Raw genomic sequence first — 22,884 nt, forward strand, 5'->3', positions numbered from 1 at the left:
AAGGGGCAGGCATAGCTAGGGCCCATGTGGGTGCTCATGGCTACTCCTTTGGTTTGGAGGAAGTGGGAGGATTGGAAAGAAAAGTTGTTCAGAGTGAGGGCCAGTTCAGTCAGTCGAAGGAGGGTGTCAGTGGAAGGGTACTGGTTGGTACGGCGGGAAAGGAAGAAGCGGAGGGCTTTGAGGCCTTCGTGATGGGGGATGGAGGTGTACAGGGACTGGATGTCCATGGTGAAGATAAGGCATTGGGGACCAGGGAAGTGAAAATCATGGAGGAGGTGGAGGGCGTGGGTGGTATCCCAAATGGATGATCCTCTATTTCAACACGGTCGACCTTCACACTCCCATAGCTCTTGACACATTTAACTTCTGGAAATCTGTCTGTCCCTTTCATGTTTCCATCTTGACTTTGTACAATTTAGTTGGTATTTTTAAGGATTCTTCCTCCAGTTTTAACCAGTGGGGTTACATTTACCACTATCCAATCTGCCAGGTCTGTTCCAGAATATGCAGGATTTTGGAAGATGACAATTCATTGCATCTACTATTCCCTTAGCCAACTCCTTTATTACCCAGGGATGGAAATGATCAGGTCCTGGGGATCTATCTCTCTTGGCCACATCAACTTCTCCAGCTGTTTTTTAAAATAATACTAACCTTCTTAATTTATCCTTCCCTAGCATTTTTGTGATTTTTTTGTGTGTTCATCTGTGATGACGAAACAAAAATAGTTGTTTAATTGCTCTGCCATTTTCTTGTTTTCCATTATGAATTTTCCTTTCTTGGACTTTAAAGGGTCTACATTTGTCTTTACTAATTTTTCTTTCCTCTTTTTACATAGTTTATTGAAGCCTTTTCAGTCTGCTTTATAATCCTTGCAACTTTCCTCCCTTCCTGATCCTCCTACAAATTCTAACTTCTCCCAGACCTCAAGCTTGCTGCTTTCTTCTGTCAACTTCGTCAGGCTGCGTTTTGGATTTAATGCTATCCTCAATTTATGTTGTTAACCACGATGGTCACATTTTCTATTCTGCTTTTTCATCCGAAAGGAAGGTATATCTGCTGCAATGCATGCACTTGTTCTTTAAGTATTGACTATTGCATGTGCACTTCATCTGTTCTATCTTTAAGTGAAGCTATCTTGTTATTAACAGCCAACACGCTCCTCATACCTTGGTAGTTTCCTTTATTTAAATTTAGGACCCTAGTTTTGGATTGAACTACTTCACTTGAATGAAGATGTTCAACTGAATAACAGTTTTTTGTTTCTCTGTCCAAGATGCATCACTGTAGTAAAAGAGAGTACACAGGAGGTCATTCAGTATCTGCAAATAAAAAATACAGGTTAACCCTTTGTGTGTGAGTCTCCTCCAGCAAAGTCAATTTTGCTAAGATTGAGAAACTACAAGTAAGGGATGTAGTCTTAACAAATTTAATCTTGTCTTTTGCTTGATGATGCTGACTGACCTGCTGGATATGTTCAACATGTTCATGTTTATTTTGGATTTCCATCATTTCATGTATTTTTTTTGTATTCCCGTACCTACAAACTTCTTTGGAGGCCAAGACACTCTCCTAGGCTTTCCAGAATTGCTCTTTTTCTCGGTTTTTGACTATTTCCATTCAAAATCTTTTGTAAAGTTTCACTAACTGGCGTCTGGAAAAGAGGATGATCTAGCTTCAATTCCTGTTTCATGTCATGGATTCCTCTGTGATCACTGTTCAGTTGAGTTGTGAATGGGATGGATGGAGAATTCTTGAGACATCGCCAAAGAAGGGGCTGTTTACAATGGAAATAACACACAGAACATTTCTTTAATGAATTGAAAAATGTTAATCTTGTCCTGTTCAGTATGACTCAGATTTAACAACTTACTATGCAGAAACCTACAATACTTGTCAAAGTCTGAAATAACAGACAAGCTGTCATTTGACTACAGCATAATGTAATAATTTTCATTTTAACTTTCTAGTATGCTGGCCCACTGTTGAATCTGTTAGCCAGTTGGCTTTAATTGCCTCCTGCATTATCTTGTATCTTTTTTATTAATTGCACAAGTCATTAAAACATTATGACATTGAACTTGTTCTTTTGAATATTACGCCAGCCCCGGCCCACCAGCGCCATCATTACTATTACCTACCCAGTACTGTTAAACAGGACATTTCTCATTGGGAACTCTTTCCAGCAATGCAAGAACAGAACCATGAGCTTTGGTCATCAGTTATGAAACAAAAAGCAAGTTCTCAAAAAAACCAAAATATAATTTCATTCTTTTATCATAATTGAAGATAAAGTTGATTATAACTAATTGCATACTGATCTGCTTTGAAAATTAATTTAACACTTTTTTCCACATAATATATTCTTTTGCTCTGGTCTTTTCTCATTAAATAATCCATGACTTAGAATTTTAAAGTTAGAGTAATAATTTGATACATTAATCTTTGGAGTCAGTAATTTTATATCACACTTCACACAGTCTTTTAGTTTGCAAATGAATAGTTCTTTAATTCTGGAAAATGTATTTAAAAAGCGTTAGCCATTAAGTGATAATTAAGAAAGATGAGTACAAAGGAAATAACACATAGAACATTTCTTTAATGAACTGAAAAATGTTAATCTTGTCCTGTTTAGTGATGAGGTGCAGAATTGCAGCTAAAATCCTTGGAGAATTGAAGCAAATGAATTCAGTAGTGGATGTAATTAAGACACATTGTGAAGCATCGAGAATAAGAATGTTATCTATCTTTTTCATCAAAAGCTGATTATTAAATGTCATAAGGAAAATCTGATTATAGACTGTATAAAAGATGAATTTGCCTGTGTAAAAATGAAGAAGAAAGCCGACTGAGGCAGCATAAAGAAGTGCTCCCTTATTTTTTAAGTAAAATCCCTAACAAAAGAATCTTTTTTTCAGCAGAAGTATTAATTTATGTTTTGAAATGTTACATTTGGATTTCAGAGAGATAGAAACAATGTTCAAGTGGTTTGTATTATTACTTATAATCGAGAGTGCATAATGCAATTTCAGAATTGTACCCTTTTCGGTGAATCCTAAAAGCATTCCTCCTCCATTTGGCATATATCTCTTCCCCCATCTCGAATGGTAGTTGGGTCTGCTTTGTCAGAGCATAAGACCATAAGACATAGGAGTGGAAGTAAGGCCATTCGGCCCATCAAGTCCACTCCGCCATTTAATCATGGCTGATGGGCATTTCAACTCCACTTACCCGCATTCTCCCCATAGCCCTTAATTCCTTGTGACATCAAGAATTTATCAATCTCTGCCTTGAAGACATTTAGCGTCCCGGCCTCCACTGCACTCCGCGGCAATGAATTCCACAGGCCCACCACTCTCTGGCTGAAGAAATGTCTCCGCATTTCTGTTCTGAATTGACCCCCTCTAGTTTTAAGGCTGTGCCCACGGGTCCTAATCTCCCCGCCCAACGGAAACAATTTCTTAGCGTCAACCCTTTCCAAGTCATGTATTATCTTGTAAGTTTCTATTAGATCTCCCCTTAACCATCTAAACTCCAATGAGTACAATCCCAGGATCCTCAGCCGTTCCTCTTATGTTAGACCTCCCATTCCAGGGATCATCCGTGTGAATCTCCGCTGGACACGCTCCAGTGCCAGTATGTCCTTCCTGAGGTGTGGGGACCAAAACTGGACACAGTACTCCAAATGGGGCCGAACCAGAGCTTTATAAAGTCTCAGTAGCACATTGCTGCTTTTATATTCCAACCGTCTTGAAATAAATGACAACATTGCATTCGCTTTCTTAATCACGGATTCAACCTGCATGTTTACCTTTAGAGAATCCTCGACTAGCACTCCCAGATCCCTTTGTACTTTGGCTTTACGAATTTTCTCACCATTTAGAAAGTAGTCTATGCTTGTACTCTTTTTTCCAAAGTGCAAGACCTCGCATTTGCTCACATTGAACTTCATCAGCCATTTCCCGGACCGCTCTCCCAAACTGTCTAGATCCGTCTGCAGCCTCCCCACTTCCTCAGTACTACCTGCCTGTCCAGCTATCTTCGTATCATCGGCAAACTTCGCTAGAATGCCCCCAGTACCTTCATCCAGATCATTAAGATATAACGTGAACAGCTGCGGCCCCAACACTGAACTCTGTGGGACACCGCTTGTCACCGGCTACCAATCCTCAATCCATGCCACTAGCTCACCTCGGACACCATGGGCCCTCACCTTACTCAGCAGCCTCCCGTGTGGCACCTTATCAAAGGCCTTTTGGAAGTCTAGATAGACAACATCCACTGGGTTTCCCTGGTCTAACCTACTTGTCACCTCTTCAAAGAATTCTAACAGGTTTGTCAGGCACGACATCCCCTTACTAAATCCATGTTTTGTTCTAATTCGACCCTGCTCTTCCAAGAATTTAGAAACCTCATCCTCAACGATGGATTCTAGAATTTTACCAACAACCGAGGTTAGGCTAATTGGCCTATAATTTTCCATCTTTTGTCTTGATTCTTTCTTGAACAAGGGGGTTACAACAGCGATCTTCCAATCATCCGGGACTTTCCCTGACTCCAGTGACTTTTGAAAGATCTCAACCAATGCCTCCGCTATTTCCTCAGCCACCTCCCTCAGAACTCTAGGATGTACCCCATCGGGGCCAGGAGATTTGTCAATTTTAAGACCTTTTAGCTTTTCGAGCACTATCTCTTTTATAATGGAAACCATACTCAACTCAGCCCCCTGACTCCCTTTAATTGTTGGGATATTACTCATGTCTTCCGCTGTGAAGACTGACGCAAAGTACTTATTAAGTCCTCCAGCTATTTCCTTATGTCCCATCACTAGCTTTCCAGCATCAGTTTAAAGTGGCCCAATGTCTACTTTTGCCTGTCGTTTGTTTCTTATGTATTGAAAGAAACTTTTACTATCATTTCTAATATTACTGGCTAGCCTAGCTTCATATTTGATCCTCTCCTTCCTTATTTCTCACTTTGTTATCCTCTGTTTGTTTTTGTAGCCTTCCCAATCTTCTGATTTCCCAGTGCTCTTGGCCACTTTATAGGATCTCTCTTTTTCTTTGATACATTTCCTGACTTCCTTTGTCAGCCATGGCTGTCTAATCCCTCCCCAGATAATCTTTCTCTTCTTGTGGATGAACCTCTGTACTGTGTTCTCAATTATACCCACAAACTCCTGCCATTTTTGCTCTACTGTCTTCCCTGCTAGGCTCTGCTTCCAGTCGATTTTCGTCAGTTCCTCTCTCATGCCCTCATAATTACCTTTGTTTAACTGTAACACCATTACATTCGATTTTGCCTTCTCTCTTTCAAACTGCAGACTGAACTCTACCATATTATGATCGCTGCTTCCTAAGTGTTCCCTTACTTTAAGATCTTTTATCAAGTCTGGTTCATTACATAGCACTAGGTCCAAAATAGCCTGCTCCCTTGTGGGCTCCATGACAAGCTGTCCAAAAAGCCATCCTGTAAGCATTCCAAGAATTCCCTTTCTTTGGGTCCACTGGCAACATTATTTACCCAGTCCACCTACATATTGAAGTCCCCCATGATCACCGTGACCTTACCTTTCTGACATGCCTTTTCTATTTCCCGGTACATGTTGCACCTCTGGTCCTGACCACTGTTAGGAGGTCTGTGCTTAACTCCCATTATGGTTTTTTTGCCTTTGTGGTTCCTCAATTCCACCCACACAGACTCCACATCATCCGACCCTATGTCATTCAGTGCCATAGATTTAATTTTGTTCTTAACTAACAAGGCCACCCCGCCCCCTCTGCCCTCCTCCCTGTCTTTTCAATAAGTTGTAAATCCTTGGATGTTTAACTGCCAGTCCTGAACCCCCTGCAACCATGTCTCTGTGATGCCTACCACATCATAATCATTCATGATGATCTGTGCCGTTAGTTCATCTACTTTGTTACGAATGCTACGAGCATTCAGGTAAAGTGCCTTTATGCTAACATTCTTATCATTAGAGATATTGGAAGTCATAAGATGTCCTAAATTATCCTTCCTTTTTGTTGCATTCCTAATCTATTTCAAGGTTAAATCCATCTGCATACATGCTATCCTCCTGCTTATCTTTCCATTTAACTCCATATTCCATCGCTTTCACTTGCCCTTCCCCCCAACTCAGAAGTTTAAAGTCCTACTGACCACCCTATTTATCCTCTTCGCTAGTACATTGGTACCAGATTGGTTCAGGTGGAGACCGTCCCAACGGTACAGATCCCCCCGGTTCCAAAACTGATGCCAATGCCCCATGAAATAGAATCCCTCTTTCCCACACCAATCCCTTAGCCACGTGTTTACTTCCCTAATTTTCTTATCCCTATGCCAATCGGCACGTGGCTCGGGCAGTAATCCGGAGATTATGACCCTTGAGGACCTGTACTTCAATTTCCTTCCTAGTGCTTGATAATCCCCAAACAGGTCCTCCACCCTAGTCTTGCCTATGTTGTTAGTCCCAACGTGGACCACAACAATTGGATTCTCCCCCTCCCGCTCCAATATCCTTTCAAGCCGGTCGGAGATGTCCCGCACCCTGGCACCGGGCAGGCAACACACCATGCGAGACTCCCGATCCAGCTTGCATAGGATACAATCTGTCCCCCTAATTATAGAATCCCCTATAACAACTACTTGGCTTTTTGCTCCCCTTCTTGAATGGCCTTCTGCACCATGGTGCCGTGGTCAGCTGGCTCATCCTGTCCAGAGCCCTTTTCCTCATCCGTACAGGGAGCAAGAATCTCATATCTTTTGGACAAGGTCAAGGGCTGAGGCTCCTGCACTCCTGAACTCAAGTTCCCCCTGCCTGCCTCACTTACAGTCACACTTTGATGTCCCTGATCACTAGCTGAGTGTGAATTACTTAATCTCCCAGGTGTGACTGCCTCCTGAAACAAAGCATCCAGGTAACTCTCCCCCTCCCGGATGTGCCGCAGTGTTTGAAGCTCAGAATCCAGATCATCAACTCTCAGCCAGGGTTCTTCCAGCAACCAACACTTGCTGCAGATGTGATCACTGCCATTCACAATGGGATCAGCCAGCTCCCATATCATACAGCTATAGCACATCACTTGCCCAGCCATCTCTGCTTAGTTAATTACTTTATTACTTGTATAGGTTTGAGTTAAAATACTTTCTGATACCTCTCTGCTATAGTCTTTTTCTAAAAACCAATTAATAGATAAACCATAAAAAGTAATTTTTAACCATTCACCGATAAAGAAATAGAAAATCCTTACCTTAACAAACCAGAGTCCTATTTTTGGTTGGGGGGGGGGGGGGGGGGAGACACAACACGTGTAGTGTCTCAGGTTCAGCCACTGCCCAGATATATTACCGGCAGTCCCCTGGTCGTCGCTCCCACTCTTCATACTTATTAACTAGTTAGAGGAGGAGGGCGGGTGGGAGGCACTACAGTAGTAGAGTCTCGGGTTTAGCCGCCTTGCTGATGTATATGGTCACTGCTTTCCTTCCCGACTGCCCCTCCGGTCCACATCACTTCCTCCGCTGCTGCCCGCGCTACATTGAAGGATTGAACTTAACTCCTAGGCTTATTGCCATTGCTCATTTTTGCATGCTTTGTTGGGAAGAGGCCAAGAGGAATAGGGTTTTTAAGAAAAAATTGAGGTATATCAATCACTGCATTGTGCACCATGTAACGATGTAGTTAAAACACGGACAGTCCACATTTTTAAAATGTACTTCAAGCCTAAATTTCCTAAGTACTTGGCCACTGGTATACATCTAACAAATTACCCCATAATTTCACTCACCTTGAGGCAGAGTCATGCAAGTAACCTTCCTCCATCATGTGTGCTGGAGATATTCCAATTTATTTCCCTCTCTAAAAAGTCTTAAAATCAATGAAGTACTGTAATGTATTAGTAACATACAAAGTTTAAAATGGTGTTTCTAATCTTTTGTGTACTGCTTGTTTACAAAGATTTAGGTTGCAATCAAAATGGCGAGGGTCACATGATATTACTTCTTTCACAACTTGCAATACTTGTCACCCACCATGTGATCAACCTCTTTGATTTCCTCCTCACTTCAGTTGCTCCTATTGTCCACACTGGTGTACCTGCTTCTAATAAAAAAAGCTCTGCATAGTATTTCTTCAGAATTTCATTCAACTTAATTTGTGGCCAAATTCCAATCATTTCGCTCTGACAACACTACTCTCCAGAGATCACACCCAAATCTTTAAGGCTTCACTTGGCAGCCAAAATAAGCTCCCACATTCCTAAGGAGGGAAAGTCTGATGGATAGCATCCATCAGAATGATGTTTTTTGAAAGCTGTCTGGAAGCACGAGCCCTCAATACCAGTGAAATCTTGCCTTCCACAGACTGACATATGCTGCCTTTGAACACATGGCTTCTTGTGACCTCGTATTTCTTGCAGTAAAAACTGTCACTTTACACTCATTTCGACACACTGAGTAAATGAGTTTCACTCCCTACACAGGGATCCAGTCACACATTGCATTTAGAATTTGGATAGTGCTGTTTTAGGACCTTGTCCAAAATGCTTGCAAAAATTTGATGTTTCCAAAAATGGTGTGTGGAACTTCCCTACACCACCTTTTGCTCAAGTTGAAATGTTTCCACAGTACCAGTAATCAGGAATTCAATGGGAATAAAGTTATGTGTACCATCTTGGGGATACATTTAAAGATGCATACCATCTCGAGCAAGCATGTGCTTACTTTTCAAATAAATGTTTGATCGTCTCCATGACACTGACTATTTTCAAAGTAGTACTCAGGGGCTCTTATGGTGTACTGGTAGTGTCCCTGTCTCTGGGCTAAGAGGCCTGTGTTCAAGTCCCATCTGCTGTAGAGGTGTGTAATAACATCTCTGTACAGGTTGTTTAGAAAATATTAAATCATATTTCTGTACTCCATTGCCACGCTTCACATCCAATTAATTATTACAAGTGTAGCTAGCAGTGTAGATGCATATGGCACTGAATGTACACAGAGCAAGATCCCACAACTTGGCTATTCAATTTGTTTCTGGTGGGATTGGTGGAAGGACAGAAAAGAGGGCTTCCTGCTGTTCTTCATCAGCAATCAAATAAATATCTTTCCAAATCAGAAATTGCTGGAAAAACTCAGCAGACCTGTGGAGAGAAAACAGAGGTGTATAGAACTGGACCTGATACGTTAACTTTGCTTTCTCTCCACAGATCTGAGTTTTCCAGCAATTTCTGAATTTGATTCTGATCCCCAGTAGATTTTTCTTTTAAATATCCTTCATTTTGATTACTTTTGTTGTGTTTTATAATTGAACATCATAGGCGTGATTACTTTGGCACTACTTGTATCCACTTAAACAGGGCAGTCAGAAATAAGACTTAAAAGGCTGGGAAATCTCAGTAGGTCAGCTAACATCCATGGAGAGAGAGAGAGGAGTCAATGCCTTGATTTAACTTCTTATCTCAATTATATGCCTCAAACATTGTAGCGTTTGAAAGCTATTATACTGAAGTATTGCCTAGATTGTTTGTCCTAATCATTATCGGGCTTGAACACAACATTTGACTTGTGGAAAAGTTACTACCAACATTGATTTATAAGGAGAGGCTGGATAGGCTGGCTCTTTTCTCTTTTAGGAGTTTGAGAGGGTGACCTTATCAAGGTTTATAAAGTTATGATGGGTATAGATAGGGTAAATGGCAGGTGTCTTTTCCCTAGGGTGGGTGACTTCAAGAGTAGGGGGCATATTTTTAAGGTGAGAGGAGAAAGATTTAGAGACATGAGGGACAATGTTTTTACACAGTGGTTTGTGTGTACCCATGGATTTGGATGCAGTTACAATGTTTAAAAGATATTTGAATAACTACATGAACAGGAAAGGTTTGGAATGATATGGACCAAACGCAAGCAGGTTGGACTAGTTTAGTTTGGGAACATGGTCAGCATGGACTGGTTGGACCAAAAAGCCTGTTTCCGTGCTGTAAGCCTGTATGACTGACTGTCTATTTTCTGTACATTGCAGTTTGGTTTTCTTTCTTTTATTCACTTCAAGCTTATTTTGTAATATCACCAGTCTCTTGTAGAATTCCTGTAGAAAATTAAAGCTGTTGCCACATTTAATTTTATCAAAGTATTTTTAGCAGCATGTTTGTCACTTCTGTTAGAAGACATTTTCTCTAGCCAAATTCTTGTGAATATGGAAGTAGAGAATTAGACACAAAAATCTTTCTGCTTTTGTTTAAAGGATCATCTCCAAATGATAAGATGGTGTTTTCGATTAAGTTCTGTCAGTCTTTTAAATGTGTTTTTTAAATTTATCTTTTAGGTTCTGACTTTATTAAAACCTCTACAGGAAAAGAAGGAGTAAATGCAACATTCCCAGTTGCCCTAGTGATGGTGCGGGCCATCAGAGAGTATTATTCAAAGACCGGTTACAAGGTACACTAGCAATTTGGAAATATTTTGGAATGGAATTTCTAATATTCATCTTGTTCATCATAATTTAATTTTTTAAAATAAAAATGATTTATTGACTAACAACATAAGCACCGTGTAATGAACAATAACAGTGAATTTCTGCAATTTCCTAAAATGATTTATTGGATTGAAAGAATTAATTGAAATCTTCGAGTGAGAGCACTCAGACTTGAGTGAAAGACAAAGGAAAATCAAGTTTTTCAATTCTAGTTTAATTGAAAGATCAAGGATCCAGTTAGTTGGGCTTTTAAGTAAATTGGACAGAAACAACATGTAAAGCTACTGAATGAAAATGCAGTTGTAGCAAAAATTCAATTATCTTATTAGAGCTATAGAACAGCCCTCAAGTCAAATCTGTATGCAATTAATAATATAATTGCTTGCTTGGAACTAGAATGCTTAACAAGGACTTCTAGTGTGGAGTTGTGCATGCTGTATACTTAATCCTATTTTTACCAGGACATATCAAATTTGTCTCCCCATATTATGGCTTAAATCACACTGAAGGAAGAAGCAGATTGCTTCATACACAAATAAATGATCACTGTGTTATTTTAAAAAGATTGCAAGCCCTACTGTTTTTGCTTGCATGTCATTTCTCTAAGGATTGAATTAGAAAATATTTGAACTTCCATGTTCTTGCATTCATTTTGCTATTGCAGCTCATTCAAAAGATTGCTGAACTTTAAGCACAAATTGCTTCAGTGGAAATTGAGCTTGTGTGATGATTTGTACTAGTTATAAAACAACATTGTGCTCCTATGCACAAAACTAACCATGCCAGCAGAATTAATTAATAACCATTGGGAAATTTTATGCAATGTACTTGTTTATGGGCCTGTGGGAAAACTGCGAATTAAAGACAATGCAGGTTCATTTGGGTGCAGGCGCACTGACATGCATGTTTTGACAGCTTCTGTTTTTTTTTAATGAAGGAAGTGATTATTGTTCTTTAGTAAAATTAACACATAGTTCTGTATTCTTTTAAATATAATTTTTGATAACACTTAGATGTTGGGTTGACTGATTAAAAGTGTTTTTTTTAAGTAAATTTATTTTCAGTTGTACAAATGTCACAATACCTATTTGGCACCTTAAATCTATCAAAGAATATTTCAAAACAACTTTTTAAAAAAGAAGCATTCTTAAAATACTGCACAATTTTATTGGTGTGAAAATATGTTTTGAGTGGAAATGACTACAGAAAAGAAGACATGCTTGAAAATATGTATACATTTCACCCTAAATTGACATTTGTGTCTCAAGTTGAAAGACTACACCTATGTGCTTATATGTCTTTAGCTGTTAATGTTGCAATACTTTAGAATCTTGAATTCCTTTTAAAAGTGCACTTCTCCAGGTGCTGTTCTTTTGTTAAGTAAATAGGCGAAAAGTTATCAGGGTTAAGAGGAATGTGGACTTGAGGTAACAATCACATCAGCCATGATCTTATTAATGGTATAGCAGGCTAGAGAGAGTGAATGAACTGCTGCTCCTAATTTGTATATTTGTATGCAGTTGCTGCAAGTATATTTAATCATTAAGCAAGTACTTAATTCCCTTTTGAACTTCGTTTCCTTCAATTTATAAAGACTCATAGAGATGTACAGCACGGAAGCAAACCCTTCCGTCCAACTTGCCCATGCCGATCAGATATCCGAAATTAATCCAGCCCCATTTGTCAGCACTTGGACTATATCGCTCTAAACCCTTCCTATTCATATACTCATCCAGATGTCTCTTTAAATGTTGTAATTTTATCAGCCTCTACCACTTCTTCTGCCTCATTCTATACATGCATTACCCTTTGTGTGAAAAAGTTGTCCCATAGGTTTAAGGTGCAGGGGAAAGATCTAAAAGGGACCTATGCCCTCTAGTTTTGTACTCCCCCACCCCAGGGAAAAGACCTTGTCTATTTACCCTATCCATGCCCCTCAAGTTTATATACAATTGAGTTATTAGTATTAATTTAACAGGTATTGGAATAATAACTAAAAGACCAGTTTGTTTTATTCTGATTGCAAAGAAAGGTTGTCACATAGTTCAAAGTTTACTTTGTACTTCATAATTGGAACTCCTTCCTCTATACTACTGTTGAAGTTTTAGCTGTACTGAAAATTTGAAAGGATTTTTTTGTGTGATCTCAATCAATTGTCAATAATGATTAAAACCAATGCTTTTCTATTAATCAGATGGCCTGCATACTAATAATATACATTTCTTCAACTGCATAGTGTTAAGTTTAAATTATGATATCATGTGTATTTTCCCTGCTAAAAATTGGATGATGTTTTTGGACAATAATAATTCTTTGTTCACAATATATTTTATACATGACCTCAGCATTTGTCTTTCTTCAGCTTGAGGTGACTTCAGCAGTGAATTCTGACTGTTTGTTCCCTGACCCAGTTTCCCCAGGGTGATAGTGATACAGCAAGTTCATAGTCATCTGTCTGTCTGGAGATGAGCTGGTCAGCTGGAATAGGATTTTAATTTTATTAAATCAGCCAGTCATGCATAAATTATTTTAGAAAAGCTATTACTTCCCATATTCTGGCTTTGGAATGACTGGATCCTGAAAGTAAGATGTATTGTTCAACGCATTACAATGATCATTTTGTATAAAAAGATGTAGCTGGCAAGCTAGTTACAGTAAGGTCATAGAGACTAGCTGCAAAACCTGATTGCTATGATTCATCCTTCAATATTTTGAATGGTTTTTGGTTATTTTAGTATTCACCATTCAAAAAGTAGGTTGTAAGCTTTAAACAAGTAGCAGCTTTTTTTTCACTTCTCTAAGCCTGAGTCAAGTTTAAACAAACTACATTGCATTTTGCACTGACAGATATTCTTTTCTTAACAACTTCACATCAGCTGCATTCTGAGTCTTGGAATCAATTTAGCGAAAGTGGATTGTTAATAAAGTGTTGATTAATTCACTGCACTTAAGGGTTGATATGTTGTTGCTAACTTCACAAGTTGGCGGGCAGAGTTAGATGAAGTCTGACCTGGCTATTTTCTTATAAGTCAGTTGCAAGACAGAGTTCTGTGAAAGCTGACGAGTGGATATTGTGTGAGTGGTTACCTATACTTATACTATGATAAGATTGAAAAGCAGAACAGACGTACTCCTATTCCCATGTTCCAAGTAAAATTGGCAGTAAGCATAGAGAGACACACACACCTGAGGTAAAACTTCTGGTATAGCTTCATTAACACTGTATTCTGTTTTGCAGGTCGGGTTTAAACCAGCAGGTGGTATCCGCAGTGCGAAGGATGCATTGACCTGGCTGTCACTAATCAAAGAAGAGCTGGGCAACAGCTGGCTAAAGCCAAAATGGTTCCGACTGGGTGCCAGCACTTTGCTTACTGATATTGAAAGACAGGTTAGGATCCCAACAGGAAATTTTTGAACTTTTGCTTGTTAAAAAAAAATCTTATAATTTTTGATAATTTCTTCTAACTGAATTTTTCTTTCTCGATATATTGATTTCTATTTAATTTTCTTCAGATTTATCATCATGTGACAGGAAGGTATGCAGCAGCTCATGAATTGCCAATGGCTTAAAAGACTGCATGCGACTGTCAGCTGAAGAAACGGGCCTGATTTTTAATCACAAAGAGTGCTCCACCTCTGTACTACTTTTGCTGGAACTTTGGAAATGAACGTCTTTTTTCTTTCTGATCACAAAGAATTTAACGTTCACTCAATCAACTTTAATGCATTTCAATATTCTTAAATATAAATATTTTGCATACAATTTGAGTCTCTTGAAATTTAGAATTTTTTATATTAATTTATACCAAAATTATTAAAATGAAATTTTCTTTTGATAAAGTGCAAATAGTGATGTATGAAGTTTATTTGTCTCTGAGTTGAAATTTTTTGTATTACAAAATATTACATTGAATAAGGTGCACATATATAGATTTATTTTGTCAGCACTGTACAGTAAATTCACTGATCCCATACTGCTAATGGAGATCCTTCCACATTAGAATAGCAATGCGAGGCTGAGACATTGAAATTTTCACCCTGATCTCACTCATTTCCATCAAGCGGGTTGTCTACTGGGAGTGCATAATCATGGAATTAAATCTAATATTCTTCATTCAATTTGATATGCGCAAAGTGGCCAAATCAGTGTGATTAGATTTATTATATGACTGAGAAATTTTTAACGTTAACTAGGTTTTGCAGTCATTTTTGGTTTCAAGAGTATTGCACTGAGTATCAGATAAACTAGACAAGAGACATCGATAAATTTGATCAGAGTTTTATTCACAGCTTGAAAATGAAAGGCACAAATGTTTGTGCCATCAGCATTTTCTTAAAATTCCTTCCTTACTTTAATAATTTGAGAGGTTAAAATGTAGTATTTCATTACTGTTGCATATTAATTTTATTTAAAGAAGACCTTTCAAATCTTGACCTCTATCCAGACAAAATGATTTATCAAGGATATATACAGCACTTTTTTTTATTTGTAAGGGATTTTGGTTAAAAGATGTTTGGATAATATCAGTTTATTTATTACCACCGCACCAATACTAAACTTTTTTATACCCTCCTGAAGACAACTGATGATGAATAACCAACTCAGCACCTCTTTGAACCCGTCAACTCAGTAGGACTCAGTTTCCATGGTGATTCTTCTTTCTGTGCTGTCTCGAAATGGTTAAGGAGTCCTTAACTTGCCAGCTCCCAGTTTGAAATATAAGGTCAGAACTTCTCCATTGGTAATCATTTCAGTAGGGAAATCACAAGAACATTGCAGAAGACCCCCTTGGTCATGGCTATGACACATTCAGTACAAAGGTTGCCTGGAGTTTCTTTCGCAGCACAGGAGTGCTCTTTCCAAGTGCTGATCAGAGGCTTCAGTTCACACAAAGGCCTTTTGGGAGATTTGCTCTTGCAACATACTTTTGTCACAAGTTTTGTTTGGCAAGGTGTACGCCAGCAGATGTCTGTGACAGCCAAGGTGCAGATTCCATTGACCGAGCTCAGATCCACTGCAAGCTGCTCCTGCCGACTACACAGCTGTGACTATTAAGTTCACCAGAAGTGCAGAAAGTATTTCTTCAGAATAATAAATTTTGTACTCTAGACAAAGAATCCAAATGGTTGAGTGGAGTTGCAACTGCTCACATTTACAATATGTGCAATATAACCATTTCTAGCCTATTCCAGATTTTAAGTATCGTTGAAGGAGATTTGCCCAGATTTTCACAAGTCAGTTACACCTTGAACTTTTTACAGCACATTCCATTTGTGAACAATTCTAAAAAGAAATTGCCTCCCTTATGAACTGTAAACTGCAGCTTTTACTATCTACTGTACCTTGTCAGTGTTACCTAGCTATTAACCCCAATCATAATAGTCTGCAGGAGAATAGGCAGTGTGTTTCCTGTAAATTGAAATCATGTATCATTGGACCATTTACTTCAGGCTAAACCACAAACCCTATATATATATATTTAGAACTATAACTCAGAAACAATATGTATACAATGAGGCACAATATATTTTACCAGTAATCTGCTGACTTTCAAACAGTCTAGAGTTCTTTCTGTCTCTTATGGTGTTATGGAATTTAATCCAGGCAAGTGTGAGGTTATGCATTTGGGAGGTAAAATGCAAAGGAAGGTATACAGTAAATGGCAGGACCTTTGGGAACATTGATATATGGAGAGATCTTGGGGCGCAAGTTCATATCTTCCTGAAAGTGGCAACGCAAGCGGATAAGATGATAAAGAAGGCTTAAGGCATGTCTTAATCAGTAAGGGGGTTGAGTCTAAGTTGGCAAGTCCAGTTGCAGCTGTCTAAAGCCTTAGGCCACATTTGGAGTATTCTGAGCAATTCTGCTGGAGCATGTGGAGGCTTTGGAGAAGGTGAAAAAATGATCTTCTGGGATGTTACCTGGATTGGAGTGTATTAGCTATAAGGAAAGGTTGGACCAACTTGGACTGTTTGTGCTGGAGCATTGGAGGCTGAGGGGCAACCTAACAGATATATATATACATATATATAAAATTATGAGTGGCATGGATAGGGTGAATAGTTTTTATTCCCAGGGTGGAAATGTCAAACACGGGGCATAGGTTTAAGGTGAAATGGGGCTGGTGGGTGAGGTCTTTAAAGATGTACAGAGCAAGGCTTTTTTTACACAGAGGGTGGTAGATACCTGGAATGCACTGCTAGCGGAGTTGGTAGAAGTAAATACGGTAGTAACATTTAAGGGGCATTTAGAGACACAGGCAGGGAAGAGAGGGCTATGGATTATATGCAGACAGACGTGATTAGTTTAGAATGGCATCATAGTTAGCACGACACATGGGCCGAAGGGTCTGTTTCTGTGCTAAACTGTTCTGTGTTCATGACAAACTCTCAAAGATACAGTGGGGGCTGGTGGTAATTCTCAATTTGCAGTCCGAGAGGTAAACTCGCATTGTAGGTTGGCTACCCATTATAGAAAACGCTCAATTTTCTTACTGGTGAAATTAATGTCTCTGATCACAATTGGTTACTTGCATAACATAACCATCTTCATTACTAGAGATGCAATGAACAGCAATGATCAAATGCTGCAAGATGTCTTCTCTTTGAAATTGAAGCCAATTGATGCAACCAAAATGTAAATATATATGACCAGCGATGTTTGCATTTCTTGCAATCCTTGCTTAATTTAATTTCCAGTTACCTGAAATCATGTTTTTCACCTGATGTATTGTGCCAGGAGAGATCTGTAAGAAATGGCTTTGTACAAACCACGTTCTCTAACTGCAAACTTTGCAAAGTGTTTTGAGGAGGCCATTTTATTTTCTGATAAAGCATCTCTGAGCCATTTTAGAACTGTTACCAATACTTTTAAAACAACTTGCAAGATGTACACAGTTGATAAAATGGGTGTTACAAAGGCATTTTGTCTAATTAGGCCCACTAGCAGACAAAGACAAAGACAATGGAGATGTCTGCTACAGAAAATAGGTTTTAGTTGTTATGCTCTGTGTGAATGAACAATAAAGCTTCAAGGTTCTTCATGAGATAGATGCGAGGAACAGGCCTAACCTTCACAGTTCATTGAGACGCATTATATAGATGGCTGGCTTCAATAGAGCTGAAGTCAGTTTAATGCCTTATCTAAAGACTTCTACAGCGCATGCAGTGTTTTCTTGCTATTGGACTGGAAAATTGTCCAAGTCTTTATGCACAAATTGAATGTAAACTTACTCTTTTTAAGCAGCTTGAGAGCATTAGTAACTTTGCCAAAATGACATCAACTATTTAGCAGAAACTTATTTTAAGGTGTTGATATTCTACTTTCAAACTATTCAAGTATTTGATTTAATTAACAGAGAAAGTAGTGATGCAAGATCAAGCGTCTTTATTTACTTGGTGTATTACCTTCTAACAAGACTGACTGGAGTCCTGTGAATGGTTTTATTAGAAATGTTGATCACCATTGCAGGCGTACTCTTGATTGCAGGTTTGGTTTGGTCAAAGTCAATTTAATCAAAATCTCTCAGTTTATTAATTCTGGTAGAAGGTGAGACCAAAGATATGACGATGGCAACTTCTTGCATTCGCAAGTTTCTCACAGACTCTCGTGGCCATGAGTTGAAGATGTGAATTTAATTTTTGAGGTCAGGGTAGTGGTCTTTTTGAGGGGGAAAAGCTTTAACAGGCGAAGATGCAGTGCTGATATAATCTCCACTCCTAATCCCCACAGAAAGAATACAAGATAATGATTATTTGGTCTTTTCAGAAGTACAGGCACTAAATTACTGAATTGTTCAAGGCTCCAGTGTTTTGATGTGTTGCTTGGTTTTCTGGAGAGATCAAATATTGTATTCAGATTTATTGCCAAGCAAGTTTTTTTTCAAGCAAGTGGGTCTGGAATTATTGCAAAGGTCACCTGAGGTTGCGTGTTATCCCTGAATGTATCATTGAAAGATGTGTGAAGATGTTGCTGGTATTAGCTCATTCTGGGGTGGGTGTGTTTGTGTGAGTTGGAAGATGGTTGAACATGCACTTCATTAACCAGTTTAGTCGAAATGGCCTCTTGATAGTATGGTATACTGTTCCACAATGTGGAGGCAGCCATCTATTTAAGAGTCCTGAAGTAAGTTCTTGCTGTGTTTGTGTTGCTGGTGTGAATAAAGCCATCTGCTATTGAATTTCCACAACACATGCTGGTGACAGGTAGGCTGATCCTCCAATCTCATTTAGAGTCTAAATCTTGCAAACTCAGTGATCTGGAGACTTCCATGTAATAATGTGAGAAAATAGGCGTGAAATTGAAACAACTCTTCTGTAGAAGTCACCAAGCCGTTGTCAGAAGCAGCAAAGGAAATTACTTGGGCAGTGCCTTTGATTACTGCAGTCTGGATATAACATGGTAATCACTGTGGTTAAGGTAGACATGGGGAAGGGGAGTTGTGAGCAAAAGCAATTAACTGCCTTACATGACTAGGGCTTCCTGGTGAATAATAATGTAAAGAAGTCATATCAATTCTTAATCCTTTTAACATTCAAGGGTTTCCTGAAGAGCCTGTTTGTTTACTGCTGTTTCTGATGATGTCATTTCTGGATCAAGTGTTCAATCTCAGTCTTCTACTTGCGGAATTTACAATTCCATGCAAAGCTAGCGTGAAGTCCCAAAGCGATTTGCAAGATATCTATGATGGGTCTACTCTTCTTGAGTCAAATAATGATGCAGGTGGTGACAGTTGAGTTCAGTATAAAGAAAAGCCTTGAATAAAGAACTTGCCTATTTGTGACCAACTGACCATTGCCAGTTGTTGTGAAAAGCAATCTGATTCACTGCTGTACTTTATGGAAGGAAATCTGCCATCCTTACCTGGTCTGGCCTAAATGTGACTCCAAACCCATAGCAATATGGTTAATTCTTAACTGCCCTCTGGGCAGTTAGGGATGGACGATAAATGCAGACCTAGCCAGCGACACCCATATCCCATGAACAAATAAAGGGTGTTATATATTGTGCGTTTTATTAGTCAGCAAGTTTTCACAAAGTCCTAGAAATTATAAAACTGAAGGAAGAGGCATTTCAGCTCATTGTGCTCATGTTGAAACTGGTTGTTCGAGAATGAATTCATCTTAAAATGGAGGACGGAATACAGCACAATTCTTGTGTTATCTGAGTGTACCATTTCAAACCTTTCTGTACAAAGGCAATGAGTTATGCAGTGTGGTAGGATACTGTGTTCATCTTTCGAAGATGGACTTCAGCTGACCTGGATGAAGTCAATATAAGGCAATTCTTTTTCTGACATCCATGCTGCAATTTGGTACTTGATTCGTAAGTATAGCCACTTTAAGAAGCAGAAGGCAACAGAATATTGCATTCAGATTTAAGGCAGGTTAAAGGGAGCTTTAGATTGCACATAACTGTGACATGAGATGGGGTGGCACGGTGGCTCTGTGGTTAGCACTACTGCCTCACCATGCCAGAGACTCGGGTTTGATTCCACTCTCTGGTGACAATGTGTGGAGTTTATATGTTCTCCCCATGTTTGCTTGGGTTCCCTCCCACAGGGTTGGGTGGATTCGCCATGCAAAATCACCCATGGTATCCAGAGAAGTGCAGGCAAGGTAGACTAGCCATGGCAAATGAAAGGTTACAGGGATAGGGTAGGCGGTGGGTCTGGGGAATGGCCTGCTTCCAGACTGTAGGGATTCTATATTCTATGCGAGTGTTGACCTTAAGACTAAATTTTAAAGTGCAAGTCATAGAGTCATAGAGATGTACAGCATGGAAACAGACTTTTGGTCTAACCCGCCCATGCCGACCAGTTATCCCGACCCAATCTACTCCCATCTGCCAGCACCCGGCCCATATCCCTCCAAACCCTTCCTATTCATATAATCAACCAGATACCTTTTAAATGTTGCAATTGTACAAGCCTCCACCACATCCTCTGGCAGCTCATTCCATACACATACCACCATCTGCGTGAAAAAAAGTTGTCCCTTAGGTCCATTTTATATCTTTCCCCTATCACCCAAAACCTATGCCCTCTAGTTCTGGACTCCCCGATCCCAGGGAAAAGACTTTGTCTATTTACCCTATCCATGCTCCTCATGATTTTATATACCTCTATAAGGTCACCCCTCAGTCTCCGACGCTGCAGGGGAAACAGTCCCAGCCTATTCAACCTCTCCCTATAGCTCAAATCCTCCAACCCTGGCAACATGCTTGTAAAGCTTTTCTGAACCCTTTCAAGTTTCACAATATCCTTCCGGTAGGAGGAAGACCAGAATTGCATGCAATATTCCGACAGTGGCCTAACCAATGTCCTGTATGGCTGCAACATGACCTCCTGACTCCTGTACTCAATACTTAGACCAATAAAGGAAAGCATACCAAACGCCGCCTTCACTATCCTATCTACCTGCGACTCCACTTTCAAAGAGCTATGAACCTGCACTCCAAGGTCTCTTTGTTCAGCAACACTCCCTAGGTCCTTAGCATTAAGTGTATAAGTCCTGCTAAGATTTGCCTTCCCAAAATGCAATACCTCACATTTATCTGAATTAAACTCCATCTGCCACTTCTCAGCCCATTGGCCCATCTGATCAAGATCCCATTGTAATCTGAGGTAACCTTCGCTGTCCACTACACCTCCAATTTTGGTGTCATCAGCAAATTTACTTACTAACAAAGCTCTTATGCTCACATCCAAATCAGTTATATAAATGATGAAATGTAGTGGACCCAGCACCGATCCTTGTGGCACTCCACTGGTCACAGGCCTCCAGTCTGAAAAACAACTCTCCACCGCCACCCTGTATCCTACCTTTGAGCCAGTTCTGTATCCAAATGGCTAGTTCTCCCTGTATTCCATAAGATCTAACCTTGCTAACCATTCTCCCATGGGGAACCTTGTCAAACGCCTTACTGAAGTCCATATAGATCACATCTACCACTCTGCCCTTATCAATCCTCTTTGTTACTTCTTCAAAAAATGCAATCAAGTTTGTGAGACATGATTTCCCACACACAAAGCATTGTTGACTATCCCTAATCAGTCCTTACCTTTCCAAATACATGCTCATCCTGTCCCTCAGGATTCCCTCCAACAGCTTGCCCACCACTGATGTCAGGCTCACTGGTCTATCGTTCCCTGGCTTGTGTTTACCAGCCTTCTTAAATAGTGGCCTGTTCTACAGCCAAGCTACTCTTGGTGGTGGACATTGAGCAAGGACATTTTAAATGACGTAGTATAACACCAAATGAAAATTTCAATTGGCTGAGTTTATATAGGTGCATTCAACACTTCTTGTGGGAAGTGGGTTACACATAAGTTTATTGGAATTCTGGAGTTAAAAACCCCCTGCTCCCCACCCCCACCCGGACCACTCTACACATCTATATGTGAATTTTGCTAAGTATAATTTCCACCTTCTGTACTTTCCGCTCTCAGGGAAACAAAATCTTTTCATATTTCGCATTGCACTGCAATAATATAGAGACTTGTTCTTTCCATTTTCATATTGGGAAAAAATAGTTTATGTATTTGACAACTCTGAGTCTCCAAGTTAAGAATAATTAGAGGAAGGAAACCGTAAAGCTCTGACTGTTGAAGGCACAGAGATAACTTTGCTCCCGAGGGTGGTGGAAGTATCAAACTAGCTCTGCAAATTGTCAATGGGATTGGCAGCAAATGCAGGAATAACTCAAATGCTGTGTTCCAGGAGGGAGCTCTCTGGATCCCAGCATCTCCCTCCAGGACAAACCCTGATTTTCAAAGGGGCAGGCACCAACTGACCATAGATGTTGAACCTCTTTAAGAAGTTTGTTTATAGCCTGGTAGGGTGGAAATTTAATTTTAAATGTGAATTCGGTGAACAGTTCAGATATGTGTTAATGGGCAATTTTTAGGCACAAAGTGAACAGGGTTAAAATGTCTCTTCCCTCAGTGTTCTAACATGCACTGAGCCCTGTTCATCCATCCCTTTTGTGCTTGCTTCCTTCCATGTCTTCCAGTCTGTTCATGTATTGACTTTAAAATCTCATTCTTTATGTTCAAATCCCTCAAGTCCTCAGCCTTTCCTATCCGTCTCGGCAAGATATTTGTGTTCCTCTCATTCTGGCTACTCTCATCCTGATGTTCATTCCTATGCCAATTTATCAACTCCTTGGCCATTTGGCTCTGGAATTTCTTCCCTCTGCCACTCTAAAACAAACCTGACAACATCCCTTCTGACCAATTTTGGGCCAACTGATGCTTCCTTATGTGGTTTGATTTCACATTTTGTTGGATAAAAGTCCCTTAGGTTGCCCTGAAACATTTGATTAAGCAGAATGCAAGGTGTCATTAGTGTTCAGTTGGATGTGATAGATCCCTGTGGTTCTGTTATTTTAAAAAATGTGCTCTCCCAATGTACGG

General features: G+C 39.6%; 1 protein-coding gene and 1 long non-coding RNA gene across 3 annotated transcripts in view; one reads left to right on the top strand and one right to left on the bottom strand.

Annotated features, from left to right (window-relative positions):
* The window catches only part of dera (deoxyribose-phosphate aldolase (putative)), a 45,709-nt gene extending 31,400 nt beyond the window's left edge, over nucleotides 1–14,309 (top strand). For both annotated transcript variants that reach the window (XM_087999654.1, XM_043713528.2), the window contains exons 7-9: nucleotides 10,319–10,431; nucleotides 13,707–13,856; nucleotides 13,982–14,309. In XM_087999654.1, the coding sequence (XP_087855780.1) occupies nucleotides 10,319–10,431; nucleotides 13,707–13,856; nucleotides 13,982–14,038 (320 nt within the window). In that variant the 3' untranslated portion in view covers nucleotides 14,039–14,309. The remainder of the gene's footprint in view (nucleotides 1–10,318; nucleotides 10,432–13,706; nucleotides 13,857–13,981) is intronic.
* Nucleotides 1,175–8,069, bottom strand: LOC148145891 (uncharacterized). Its single transcript, XR_015761174.1, has 3 exons — nucleotides 7,788–8,069; nucleotides 1,465–1,777; nucleotides 1,175–1,322 (listed from the first exon to the last, which is right to left on the bottom strand). It is a non-coding gene; the product is annotated as an uncharacterized LOC148145891 (long non-coding RNA).
* Nucleotides 14,310–22,884: the final 8,575 nt, after the last annotated feature.

The sequence above is a fragment of the Chiloscyllium plagiosum genome, unplaced genomic scaffold (genome assembly GCF_037043375.1).
Source record: "Chiloscyllium plagiosum isolate Xiang-an unplaced genomic scaffold, Cpla_swu_hap1 HiC_scaffold_23, whole genome shotgun sequence".
Classification (NCBI taxonomy): Eukaryota; Metazoa; Chordata; class Chondrichthyes; order Orectolobiformes; family Hemiscylliidae; genus Chiloscyllium; species Chiloscyllium plagiosum.